The following is a 13,800-nucleotide window of genomic DNA, read 5'->3' as shown; positions in this document are numbered from 1 at the left end:
CCATAGGCTGAAAGAAAGCGAAGTTAACCCTAACCTTAAAATGTCGATTTTTAGATATGAAGTGAGTCAATGAATTAGAGGTGATTTGATGCTCATGCTTTGAGCTTATTGATAAGACGTATATTGTTGACCCTATCAAAAGCTTTTGCGAAATCAAGGTAAATGACGTCAATTTTCCCCATGTGATCAAAGATGGTTGTCCATATGTCCACCGAGGTCAGAAGGTGGATTATACAAGAATGGCTGTTCCTGAAACCGAGCATTTGGAGTGAAGAGAAGGTTACAGATGGTAAGTGGTCGTGCATACCATCGCAAATTAGGAAATTCATAATTTTTGAGGATATTGAGAGAGGTGTTACCAACCTGTATCTTGAGGGTTCGCTGTGTCCACCTCCTTTGAAAATTGGCGTGGTGTGAGGTGGCTTCCAATTTTCTGGTAATGAAACTCGACTTAGTGAATGTGAAAAACATCGTGCTCGGCGCTGTTCCTAAGATTGAAGCTCCTTCTTTCAGTGTAGCAGAATGAACCATATTTTGGCTAGGATAAGTGTTTCTGTTTAGGTGTTGCAGTCCTCGACACACCGAGTCAGCGCTCAGGTCCATTTCTGAGAATTCTGTTGAGCTGCAGGTGAAGTTCTCATCAACATAGTTATTATGGGTCAGTTAAAATGTCTGGAAGTACTGTTCTGCATGCAGGTCGTCAGCATCACCGTTATTGTTGGTTGGGCAACTAGGACCTACCAATTAGGAAACTCCGAACTTGACTTGCCCAAGATAAGCTGCTTAATGGAACAAGCATTTCGGTTTGGTGTCAAATTTATTGACAAGCTTTGTCTGATGTTGAATTCGATTTTTTCTTATTGCCCTTGTGGATTGTTTCCCCACTTGTTTGAATTGCTAGTATGAACTGTTGTTACCAATTCGTTTGTACTGTACACAATAGTGACTTTCGCGTCTTAGGAAATGGAGAGTACGACACTTTATGTTTGTAAGGTAGTTGTAGATTTTAGGGACAGTTCTCAGAACAGATTGTTTAGTAATACATAACATCATGTGCAGTTCGCTCGCTGCAGAAAGTCCTGTTAAGCTGACACATCCAACTGTTTGAAATTCCAGCGCCTGTTGTTGGTAGAATGTCTTAGCTCATTTTTACCGATAAAACTGAAGGCTATGGTGACGTGGTCGCTTCTCTCCCCGGGAGTCAAAGGCTAGAGGTTGACAATCAGAAATTCTTCGTTTGTAAATACGCAGCCTAAGTGCAATTGCGCGTGAGCTTCCTCATCCTGTTCATCTGAGCGAGCTTTAAGAGAATGGACAGGTAAACTACCTACCCTGGGTTTTCCGAGCTGGTAGGCAATGTTCATTCTACAGTTTTTCCACGATTTTGGCAGCTCACAAGTGGAAACGTCAGATCCAAGATGCATTTGTGTTCGATCTTGCGTAATATGGCCTGTCCGGATGCATGTGGATTCCATTTGGTAACCAACGTCTGTCGTAACGAAATGATTCGAGACTGACGACCGCCATATGAAGAGGCGTGAAGCTTATCTTTATTAGCCGATGTCTAGAATCCCCGTCCTTCCTGATCGGCCTCATCACTTGTTCAGTCGATATATTTCCGAATTTCAAGGAATTCTATATGAATCTCTATTCCCGAATATCAGATTGTGCGTAGTCAGGGTCCATGTTTTGTAATACGGCATGGATAATTATATTTCCTCCACATCTGGCAAGATTCTTTAGGTAAGTCTCTGATGAGACTGAGTTCAGAATATGATATGTCAGGCAGTATTATTACATCCTCATCTGATTTTGGCAGGTGAGCAGCCAACGGAACATCCTCCACGTCAGCACTGTTAGTAAGCGCTACACTTGGGAGTCTTGGGTGATTTTGGTTCTTGAGGTCCTTACTCCGAATGAGCCGTGTAATCGTAAGTGGTTCTTTTTTAGGTAGTTCGGGCTTCCTGATCATTCATTTTTGTTTATTCACACTGAGGTCCTTTTTGCTTGGCAACTGAGATGCGTTTGGGATCCTCGTACTCATCATTGACTAGCTGGACATCTTAGGGGTAGATTACATGGCCAAATAAGTACCTGGTTTCACTACAAGAACTCGGTTGTTCTGTTTCTTTGATGGTAAAATGCGGCCCATCCTAACTCTGTTGACCGGTGCTCAGTCGCCCACAGAATTTTCGAGGACCACAGTTACATTTAGGAGGTCTGTGCTGAGAGACCAACGTCCGATATTTTTATCACGCGGTTGCACGTGGCGATTAATTTTATAACGTCCACCGGATGGCGATCTAGCCAGTTAACTGCAGTTATTCATGTATATGTATGTGCTGAAGTTTAAGTGAGTGTATTTGTTTCTAAACTCGTGCATTTATCACATTATCAGACAAAAGGTTGGTTGATTGCCATGTGAAAAATAATAAAGAGATCATATGAACCACAAAAGGTGGCTATTTCGAGAATAAATATTTACATTACTTTGTATTGATGTGTAAAAAGACGGAATTTAAAGAATAACAGAAAACAATTAGGTGATAACAAGTGAAATAGGATATAGTAACTGGTATTCTGTAATGAAGGCAGTGATAATCTTTTGTATACGCATCGGAGAGCTAGTCCAAAAGCAGGTGGTTATCCCTAAGTAGTTATGTGTTTGTAAAATCTCTTACAGCTAACCACTAATGGGGTTGTAGTCACTTATAATGAGAAAAGTGGGATCGTGTCGTTTTGTTTGTCCTTTCATGTGCAGTCTCTCGAGGATCGCTTCACGGAGCCCGGCGGTTATGTTATCATAGTATTCTCGAATTGGTGTGCCTAGGCATACTTGATGTGCACCATTATCAAACCGACTCTTATTCTCCCGTAGCCCAAAGAGAATAAGCCATGGCACTGAAGTCTGCTCTTATATTTTGTAACGTACCATCGATCTCTGTAATTGATTCAAGAGATGTATGTCAATCATGAAGAGAAGAGGCGTAATGGTATTGTGAACTTCGAGGTTGGGTCGTGGGCAACTTTGAGGTGATTGCGTTAAGTTATTTATGCATATATTGGAGAGTTACGTTTGTCTTGGCTGCATCCTTCATTTAGTTTGAGCCTGAGAAGGATCTCTGAAGAAATGATCGGGAGCGAAGGGGGGTTGTAGGCGTCTTGTATCAAACGAGACAAAATGTACATGATTTAACATTTCATCAGGTTAGGTTTTAACTGATTATCTACCGCCTTTTCCTCCACTGCTCTAAGGTTGTTTTCAAGCTAAAATGAGTCCTCTTTGCTTTATACGTAACTCTAGATCTTTACGTCGTCTGAGTAGATCAGTGACACCGAGTGAATTTAACATCACAGTTCGTTAATTAAGATCGAGAATAGTGGTGGACCTACGAGGGTTCCTTGTAAAATTTCTGACGCTGAGACTTCCCAATTTCCATACTCTCTATTCACCTTGGTACAAAAAAGCATCCTGTTCTCTTGATAGTTTTAAGTCCAGGATAAAAGTGGGTCAGTCAAATCCATTTATGTCAGTTTCCTTATACGAAGTGCATGGAGTTCTCTGACAAAGGTTTTGGTGAAAACGAGGAATGTTACACAAGCGAATATCTTATGGTCCATGTATGTCGTCCAGCTTTTCCGTCCTATTGAACGATAAGGGTATGATTTTCGTGGACAGTTGTTGTAGGTCATGTAGGATGTTATTTCTATCCATGTTATCCTTCATTTAACCAATGAACAGTCCTTTCATTACCTGAAGGTTTTTCGCCCGTGTAGCGTGCTCCATTAGCGGTGTCGCGATTTCAGTGTTCATCATTTTGGACTGCTAACCAGGGTCAACAGACACCTAGCTGTGTTTCAATCAGCTTTTCATCTGTCACCTCAGAGATCCGGGTCCAATCTCACATTATCTTATGTGAAGGAGTAGGCAGTTCAGGGTCTGAATAGCCTCAATCCTGTCCTCTCAGTTTCTAACCATCAAACGCGGTGACATCGAATCTACAATTTCGGGATTAGGTCTATCATTACATTAGCTAAGATAAAGGTTCTAATACAAAACTAGACAATAATTATACATTGGTAATACTGACTGAATAAAAAAGTCCTGTTATTAATTCTCATATTTGCTCCAACGTAATCGATCGGTTTTTGCTTATGTTAACCCACTGTTCAACTAGTCTGTTGACTAATGAGAACGTGTATTGTGCTGATACATGGATTATCGTTCATACTGAGCTTGCTGATTCGACCGATATTAATAACTTTTCAAGTGTTTCCTGATCTTCTGAAAATGGGTAAAGCATGATAGAAGTAATGAATTACATATGAAATTCACTATCAGTTTGTAAACATTGGTGAAGAAAAGTGAAAAGCAACTCTGAACCTATCTGTCATTTCCACTGAACTACACTAGATATGTTGTAGCGGTAAATAAATCCCCAAAGTAAATGGCTCTGTAAGTTTTTGACATTGGATGCTGACCACATGTTTTAGTGGACTCACCTAGCTGAAGGCGCTCGGGCATGCATCCGCACCAGATCACGTGTGAGAACGCCGTGCTCAACTGCTACTGCAATCGCTAGCCAGATTAGATCCGATAATTCCGATATATCGGCAATCGTCAAATACAACTTCTGATCTCCCCGATTCTGTCTTTTGATTTCTCTTGGTGGGTACGAGTTACATTAGAAGGTGTTACTGGTAAAAGCGTTGTCAAGCACTGAATACCTGTGCAATCTTCATTGGTGAGACCGACGTGATCTGGTACACCAAATCGTAAACTGTGGGTCTGTTCCATTTTGGGATTCTATATATCATTGCTCTAATTTAATTTTTTATACATTGTGATATTTTTTCCCGCGTTTTTGGATATCTATATATTTTTCACTCGTGTATTCTCGTACTTAATTTTCGCCCATGACTGAACAAACCCCCAAGGTATTTAAGATTAAGACTATGTTCTCACCCTCGTTCCAATTCATGCCCTTCTGGCCCGACAATATCGAAGCCTGGTTTTGCTATGCAGAAGCCGACTTCCACGAGCACAGCGTGAACGACACACATGCACAATTCCTCGCAGTAGTCAAGGCGGATTCAACAGGTACGTAACACCTAGTATGTTTACTAGTGATGTTTCTGAACCTTACGAAACCTTAAAGCGTTCTATCCTTAAAAAAGGAGACCTAACCGATCGACAAAGGTTAGACCAACTTTTTAATAACATAGACCCGCAACACGCTTCTGCGACGGACATGCTGCAAAGGATGAGAGAGGTCATAGGACTAAGAACTTTCGACGAACGCCTATTCAAACAACTTTTCTTGTCCAAACTTCCCCAACAAATGCAAACGGTTTTGGTCTCGTTTCGAAACAACGTCTTAGACGAGCTGGCTGCATCTGCCGACCACATCCTATAAATCACGAAATCTAATGCCGAGGTCTTTTCCAGTCAAAGAAAAGCTTCAAACGGCCCAGAATGACATAACCGAGTTATGTCATACACTCACGCGTCATCTAAATCTTCGTAACGACCGTAAGCGATCACACACCCCACGTAGAAGCACTTCACGTAAGCAATCTGTCTCTAGACCACGAGAGACAGACAATCCCGACTGGTGCTGGTATCATAACCAGTATGGAAAGTCTTCCAGAAATTGCAGAAAACCCTGCAATTTTCCAAACACAAAACCGACTGACTCGAAAAACAACTCGGGAAACTTCCAATACGGTACGCGTTAAAGGCAACCGTAGCCGGCGAACATAGCCGTCTGTTATACGTCACTGATGTGACAACGAGAATTCGCTACCTCGTCGACACTGGTGCAGAAATTGGCGTTCTCCCAGCGAATCACAACGACCGGCTTCACGAATCGGTTCTTAACTTACAGGCGGCAAACGGGAAGCCTATCGCTACGTCTGGCAAGATATACGTTTACCTTAACATGGGTTTACGCAAACCCATACACTGGATCTTCGTTGTTGCAGATGTTTCTATGCCAATCATTGGTATAGACCTTCTAAAACACCACAATCTAATCATCGATACGCGCAAACGGAGGCTAGTAGACAGAAACACTAATTTATCTGTTTGCATAACTTCTTTTCTGGTTGTAGATTATCTCCAGTCACAATTAAGCATACGATAGACCCATTTTATTAACCACTACTCGATAAGTATCCTGGGATACTCCAAACGCAACTGAAGTCGCCGTGTGTAACCAGCAGCGTTACACATCACATCACGACTACAGGACCACCTGTGTTCTCTAAAGCACGCCGACTAGCCCCAGAAAAGCTAAGGTTGGCGAAAAACGAGTTCGACCACGTGATAGACTTAGGGATCATACGACCGTCAAGTGGCCCATATGCATCTCCGTTGCACATGGTCCATAAAGAGGACAGCAACGATTGGCGTCCAACTGGTAACTATCGGCGACTGAATGCTCAAACTATTCCCGATCGTTACCCGTTGCCTCACATTCACGATTTGACAGCTACCTTGAAAGGTACAACTGTATTTTCAAAAATCGACTTGGTCAAAGCGTGAAACCAAATCCCTATGGATACTGACGACATACAGAAAACAGCTATCATAACTCCCTTCAGAATCTACGAATTTTTGCGAATGCCTTTCGGTTTAAGAAACACCGCCCATACCCTCCAAAGGTTCATAGACGACGTTTTTCGAGGTCTCACCTTCGTACATGCGTATGTTGGAGACTGTTTAATCGCAAGTCCGGACAGAGAAACACATTACGAGCATCTGGATCTTGTTTTCGAACGACTACAAAACATGGCATTACTGTAAACATTCAGAAATGTCAAATCGGAACCGACTCATTAGACTTTCTGGGACACACTATCGATGCTCAAGGTATCCGACCTCTTAGAACCAAAGTGGCGGCCATTCTGGATTACCCAGAACCGACCACGATCAAGCAACTACGAACGTTTAACGGCCTCGTAAGTTTCTATAGACGTTTCATACAGAAACGCGTGTTACTCATGAAACCTCTTACCGTCCAACTTCGTGGAAATGCAAAATCCATTGAGTTGGACGACACTGCACGAAAAGCACTCTCCACAATTAAGGAAATTATCGCGAAAGCAACAATGCTTGCTCATCAAGACACTAAAGCACCCATTACTATCGTATTAGACGCATCCGACTGAGCAGTCGGAGTCTTACAACAATAGGTCAACCACTCCTGGCAACATTGGCATTTCTCTCTTGACGGTTGCTACATACTGAATCGAGGTACAGCACATTCGGTAGGGAACTCCAAGTTATGTATTGTGCTGTACGGTTTTTCAACATTATATCGAAGGCCGTGAACTCACTCGTTTTACTGACCATGAACCCCTTACTTTCTCGTTAAGCTCCTCTTCAGACAAGTACTTACCTCATGAGTCTCGACAACTGGACTACATTTCGCAGTTTATTTAAGATATTCAACACATTTCTGGAGCAAACAATGTAGTTGCAGACGCCTTGTCTCACATAACTTCCTTGAACAGTTTCCAAGGAATATACCTTCTTAAACTCGCCCAGCTTCAAAAGAAGACACTGATCTTCACCACGAGTTATCGTCTACAACCCTCAAACTACGCATCAAACAGATGGGAACAGGTAAGGAAACCTTACTTTGTGACACATCGACAGGCAGGAATCGCACAATCGTGCCAAAACATTACCGACGCAATGTCTTCAATACGTTGCACAAGCTTTCTCATCCAGGCGTTCGTGCAACCATCAAGCTTATAGCAGAAAGGTTTTGCTGGCCTGGCATGAATAAAGACGTGAGGGAGTGGGCACGCTACTGTGCAAGCTGCCAAAAATTTATGGTTATCAGACACAATAAATGTCCCTTTGGCTCTTTCAAAAGTTCCGACGCTCGTTTCGACCATGTTCATCTGGATTTGGTAGGACCTTCACAAGATTCAAATGGATACTATTATCTCTTAACCTGCGTAGGCCGTTTCACTCAATGGCCAGAAGCAAGGCCTATCAAGGACATCACCGTTGAAACAGTGGCTCGCGCCTTCGTCGAGCGATGGGTAGCAAACTTCGACTGCCCTTCAATCATCACTACAGACCGCGGACGTCAATTTGTATCTGAACTTTTCCGTCATCTGACCACACTTTTAGGAATCACTCGCTTCCGAACGACCACCTACCACCCACAAGCAAACGGGTTGGTAGAACGTTTTCACCGACAACTAAAAGCTTCACTATCAGCTGCAAACGTTTCACAGTGGACCGACGCTCTTCCACTCGCCTTACTAGGTATCCGCAATGCAGTGAAAGCTGACATTGGATACACTGCGGCTCAACTCACTCATGGAATGACACTTCGACTTCCAGGAGAATTCGTTCGTCCTTCACCCTCTTCAATGAGCATGGATCCAACCTCCTACACGAACAGGCTTACAAACGCTGTGCGTTCAGTCAAACCAGCTTCCACTCGACCACAATCAACTGACGTTTTCGTTCAACCTGACTTACGATATAGTACACACGTTTTCGTCCGTCGAGACTCACATCGACGATCTTTCGAATCAGCATACGAAGGACCTTTCAAAGTTCTTCAACGTGAATCTAAGTACTATATAGTCTATAAGAACGGAACAAACGATAGCATCAGCATCGATGGCCTCAAAGTAGCGTATTTTTGAAGGAAATCCTAATCACGTCGATTTTCCTTTGGTACAATCGCACAACACGACTCCGACGCTTATAATACCCCAACCGACAGGCATCACACACGAAGATACTTCAGTACTATCAGAAAATAAACTTAAGACGACACGTTCTGGAAGAAGAGTAAGATTTCCAGAACATTTAAACGAGTATTGCGCGTAAGGCAATACTTGACATTTTATATTATCTCGATTTTTCTTCTTACCATATGTAATATTTACAAAAACAATTTTATTATGTTTATATATTTATAGTTCAAAAACATAAAAATCCATTTTTTAACGATATTACGTGTACAGGACTTTATTTTCAATTTTTTCGCCGGGATTGTGTCTTTACGCTCGTACGAGTGTATTTAGACATGCACTTACGTTTTGTTTTTTCTTTTCCAGGGCGGCTGGAAAAGAACGATGATGTTTACGAGGAGCCGAAATTTTCATTGTACTTTTTCTTACTATATTGAACTTCATGGTCCCCTATAGTAAGGAAAGACGACCAGATGCTGGGGGAGGGAGTGATCGGTAGCGGTAAATCAATCCCCAAAGTAAATAGCTCTGTAAGTTTTTGACATTGGATGCTGACCACATGTTTTAGTGGACTCACCTAGCTGAAGGCGCTCGGGCATGCATCCGCACCAGATCACGTGTGAGAACGCCGTGCTCAACTGCTACTGCAATCGCTAGCCAGATTAGATCCGATAATTCCGATATATCGGCAATCGTCAAATACAACTTCTGATCTCCCCGATTCTGTCTTTTGATTTCTCTTGGTGGGTACGAGTTATATTAGAAGGTGTTACTGGTAAAAGCGTTGTCAAGCCCTGAATACCTGTGCCATCTTCAATATCTTTGTAGTGATGTTCTCAAAGAAGTTTCCATAAAACATCTCATACTGATACGTTTTGGTCTGTTCTCCATTTTTTGTTTGTGGATTCGCGGTAATTTCACGGTTCTACTTCACAGATCGAAGAAAACTTAAAAATTGGATAGTATCAGACTGCTACATATTTTAAATTGATAGAGAATCGAAGTATTGCTTTTCTGATTGATACGTAGGAGACTAAACTGTCGAACAAAGAGTCAAGGCAGAAGTTGCAAAACGTGTTAGCTGTGTTTAAAAGAGATAAACTAACAAATTTTGGAAAAAGTTTTTATTGTACATTGAAATACTGTGCTGCGTAATTGTTTTTATATTCTTATAAGATCTGCTTTAATAAGAAGTATAATTTATAATCTTTCGCATAGTTTTTTATTGTGCATATGTTAGACAAGTTTTCCCACAATTTTCAAAGTTCTGTTTGTAACGCTCGTAAGTACGTTGTTTGAGGTGACTTTCTCTTTCTTTTTATTTCAATGTACTGATACGTTTTTATTCTAATAAGACTTCATCTACTGTCTTTAGTAATTCAGCAATGAATTTGTGGATTCTATAGGATGTCAGTGAAAACATATCATTTGTTGCTTCTTTGAAATCTTGTATAGTTACCTTATTGTGAAGTCTTCATTCTAGTCTCTACACAGATTGGTTACTTGACTGTTACAAACTATAGGCTTGATTGATTTTGATGATAACATCGCGTTCATTGTATTTAGGCAGTTTTTGGTGAATCGAACGTGCTCTTCAAACGTCAATTCCGTCTACTACTTTACAACGCTCACGAATATAGTAAACACGTGATTTAATGTTGCTCAGGAGCAAGCCTTCAACCGACTCACACCAGGCTATCTTACCATTATTTGTGTCTGAGAGTCGAACTTAACTGTAAATGTCTGAACAGAATCCCATGGCAGATAGTCTTTTCGTGTCTCACCATCCATTCTTGTCGTGTTAGATTTGAGAACCGGTTTATTTTTACGTTTGGGATTAATTTATTTTCAATTTCTTTACCGTTCGCCCCTGAAAGATGATTTTTCCCCAGTATACACCATAACTTAACATTCCAAAACTTAGTTTACTGAAAGCTTCACTGGATGTCCTATTAGGATAATCCATATTACTCCGGAATATTGGAAACAAACCCAATAATAGCCTGTCCTTAGTTCTATCCCGGCGTTATATATGACTTGGGAATGTACCGGAATCTTGCTTCCCGTACAACTTCCATGTCAGAATGGTGAAATTCATATGTTAAATGACCAGTATATGAAATCAAACCAAACATAGCCATGAAAGAACTGGTTGAAGGAATTCGTGAAATACAGTACTTACTAGATACAAGAAGTTTGAAGGTAGCATCCATCGGTAGTGATATTTCCCGGATTCTCAACTCATCTTTTGTCAAATGTGCATCAAACCATTAGATTAAAATCACTTTATACCTTTCTTTCTACGAACTAATTCTTTGTTCTTGTATTATATCTTTATTCGCAATCTTTCTCTTATATATTACTATCATTGAAGTAACTGTCTCTATGAATTTGATGTTCATCTTGTTGTGCTAATGAGGTGTGGCAATTTGCACAGATGCATATATGTGCCTGATCCTGCAGTGTAGGTGACTGACTGGTTGACCAAACTGCGAATATTTAAGGTAGCGATTTCGAATAATATACTTAGCTTTGTAATGATTATACAAGTTACTACATCATGTCCTATCTCTTGAAAAAGTCTTGTTAGCCGACTAAAACTGATGGAACGGGACGAAAACTATCAAGGTACATGTGTCGCCGAGGGAACTTATTCCTAAAATGAACTTAGGGTGAACCAAATTGAAATAAACTAATGCAAATTTGTAATTTTGTGTTGAATAACCTTGTTAATAATCTTATGTGATTCATAGGAAAGTATTTGAACAGTTTTCTTAGTTTCTTATTTCTTTTACTGTCAGTTTTTTTCTTTTCCTTTCGTTGATTTTCCTGTTGGTTCTGGTATAAATTCCTTGCCGGTAGTGTATAAATACATTTTGTAGGGTGCTACATTGTCTGTGATATGACTAGATTAATAGAATCAGAGAAATATGCGCACAGTCTCATGAAATTGCGTGGATTTAAGTTATCACTTATTAACATTATCAGAAATACTAGTGAACTAAAAATACTGAGAAAAAACTTGACGGCCCATTAGTCGAGCAAATCAACTTAATGAGAAGTACAGACATGTTAAATATTAGTTAAATAATAGTGTGGATACTTCTGATCTAATGTTATCGACTTCTATGTTACCTTTCTTCTACCTGTTAGTTCTGGCCTTCGCGAGGATCGTATTCAGCAAGCCTTCTGTGTTGTAACACAATTTAACATAGTCTAAATCTCGAGCTATATACTTTTTCTCTATGTATTCGAACTTTCCCTTTATTAACTTCATTCCTTGCTTGCTTTCTTGACCTTTTTCGGTGCTGTTCGTGAATTGTCGAAACTCAAAGACTTATGTTTCCCTTCCCAAAAAATGTCTTGAAAGGTTGATTCTGGATATGTAGCATGATGGTTTAAGTTCGAACAAATTTCCGTTGTTGGCGTAATAAATGCTCATATATTGTGTTAAATAAGACATATATTCTCTTCTGTTTGAAACTATGATATTTTATTTTTTTCTTTCAGACAGCAAATGGACTTCCTGGTGGAAATAGATGATGAGTTGGACTATGTTAGTTTATGGTATTTCTATTAATTTGATTGATTTGGCTATTGATTTCAAACTTTGTTTATTGTGTAATAATATTATTATTTGAACACTTAAATATTGGTACAAAGGGCACCGAATACATATGCGCCACACAGATCACTTGATTTGTGTGTGGCTTGTAATACTTCCCGGGTGCCCAGACCAAAGAAGGTGGTTTTTTAGGGGGTCACACCCGGAGCCTTCGACCTGAAGGTTTGATCCTCAAGGTAGTGGAGCAACATCAGGAGGTGCAGTCTCATGGTAGCCGGTGACCAACAATTGGTTCATAATCCATTTGCTATTTCAGGATCCTGGAGCCAGCCCATGTGCATTATTGGTTTGGAATCAGGGTTTTCCAACTCCCTAGATGGACTGTCGTTGTCTACCAACCCGGTTGGAGCGTCAAACATTTGCTTTTCGTCCTCTTGATTTCGTAAACAACAAGCAGTGTAGGAGTTCCTCGACATTGGCTGTATACGCGTGTTCATGTGAGAGCATTTCGAGAGAGAGAGAGCTAACTCTCCCCACCGTACCAGGGCATTCAGGAGCAATTGTATAATCCATCGTTGATATTTTATCAATATTATGAGGTTATTATCTACAGTTGTATCTAATTAATGGCTTGATCCAATTATTTAGCTGCAAAGTACAACGCACGGAGTTTATCTTTGTTCATCCTCCCTTTGCTCGTTGTGTGGACACATCTTTATAAGTCTGACATTACTTACTTCTGTTACCCCTCGTAGAGAAGCATAAGCCACTCACCAGCATTCTCCATAGAACTCTGTTGTGGACAATCCTTCCCGGTTGTTTCCAGTTTCCACTCATTCTCTCGATGTCTGCTTCCAATCCCCGACGCAATGTGTTCCATGTTCTTCCTTGACTTTCTTTGCTCTTGTTTGACTGTTTTTAATTCCTGTCTTCTTGTATTTCCCTACTTAAACCGTGTACAGAGTTTCGATGGAGATCTACTCTTTGTGATGATGCTTCTTGCGTCTCAGAACCTCCTGTGACGTCGAAGTTAGTGCTTCTCTAATCCGTTTTCAATTGTCTTCTATAGTAGTTTCCTCTTATTGGAACCCATTGCTGAGACTTATTTTGAATTCGCCAATTTTATCAGTATTTTGAAGGAAGACTATATTAAACCCTTGTAATGCTATTTGTCTAGTTGTCCAGTGCTTCTTTAGTTTCAATTTCATCTTGGCAACCATCAAGTGGTGATTTGAAGCTATGTCAGCTCCTCTCTTGGTTCTCACGTCTTCCGATGACTTTTTGAATTTCTTATCGATGCAAATATGATCAGCCTGATTCTCTGTGGTGTGGTTCGGTGATAAGGAAGTGGCTTTGTGTGTGTATTTGTGTGGGAATATTGTGCCGCCTATAACCGATTTGTTGAACTCACATAAATTTGCAAGTGTCTCACCACTTTCGTTTCTTTCTCCCAGTCCATATCGTCCTATGAAATCTTCGTATCCGGTGTTATCCATTCTGACTTTGGC

At 40.7% G+C, this 13,800-nt stretch overlaps 2 protein-coding genes across 2 annotated transcripts in view; both read left to right on the top strand.

Annotated features, from left to right (window-relative positions):
- The first annotated feature begins 4,453 nt into the window (after positions 1–4,453).
- Positions 4,454–9,859, top strand: MS3_00001197 (uncharacterized protein). The gene is made up of 2 exons (XM_051208683.1): positions 4,454–9,257; positions 9,296–9,859. The coding sequence occupies exon 1, from the start codon at positions 7,621–7,623 to the stop codon at positions 8,674–8,676; it is 1,056 nt and encodes a 351-aa protein (XP_051072884.1). The 5' UTR covers positions 4,454–7,620; the 3' UTR covers positions 8,677–9,257; positions 9,296–9,859.
- Positions 9,860–9,936: 77 nt separating this feature from the next.
- Positions 9,937–13,800, top strand: part of CDK11A_1 (Cyclin-dependent kinase 11A) — a 44,755-nt gene continuing 40,891 nt past the window's right edge. Inside the window, exon 1 of the mRNA XM_051208925.1 lies at positions 9,937–12,283. The gene's annotated coding sequence lies outside the window, so the exon portion shown is untranslated. The remainder of the gene's footprint in view (positions 12,284–13,800) is intronic.

The sequence above is a fragment of the Schistosoma haematobium genome, chromosome 1, assembly GCF_000699445.3.
Source record: "Schistosoma haematobium chromosome 1, whole genome shotgun sequence".
In the NCBI taxonomy this organism is placed as follows: domain Eukaryota; kingdom Metazoa; phylum Platyhelminthes; class Trematoda; order Strigeidida; family Schistosomatidae; genus Schistosoma; species Schistosoma haematobium.
Note: the sequence above shows the minus strand (reverse complement) of the source record. Positions and strands in the feature narration are given on the sequence as shown.

What these genes read in the sequence shown, in the direction of transcription:
- MS3_00001197 (XM_051208683.1), top strand. Translation starts at nt 7,621, where the DNA reads ATGGGAACAGGTAAGGAAACCTTACTTTGTGACACATCGACAGGCAGG.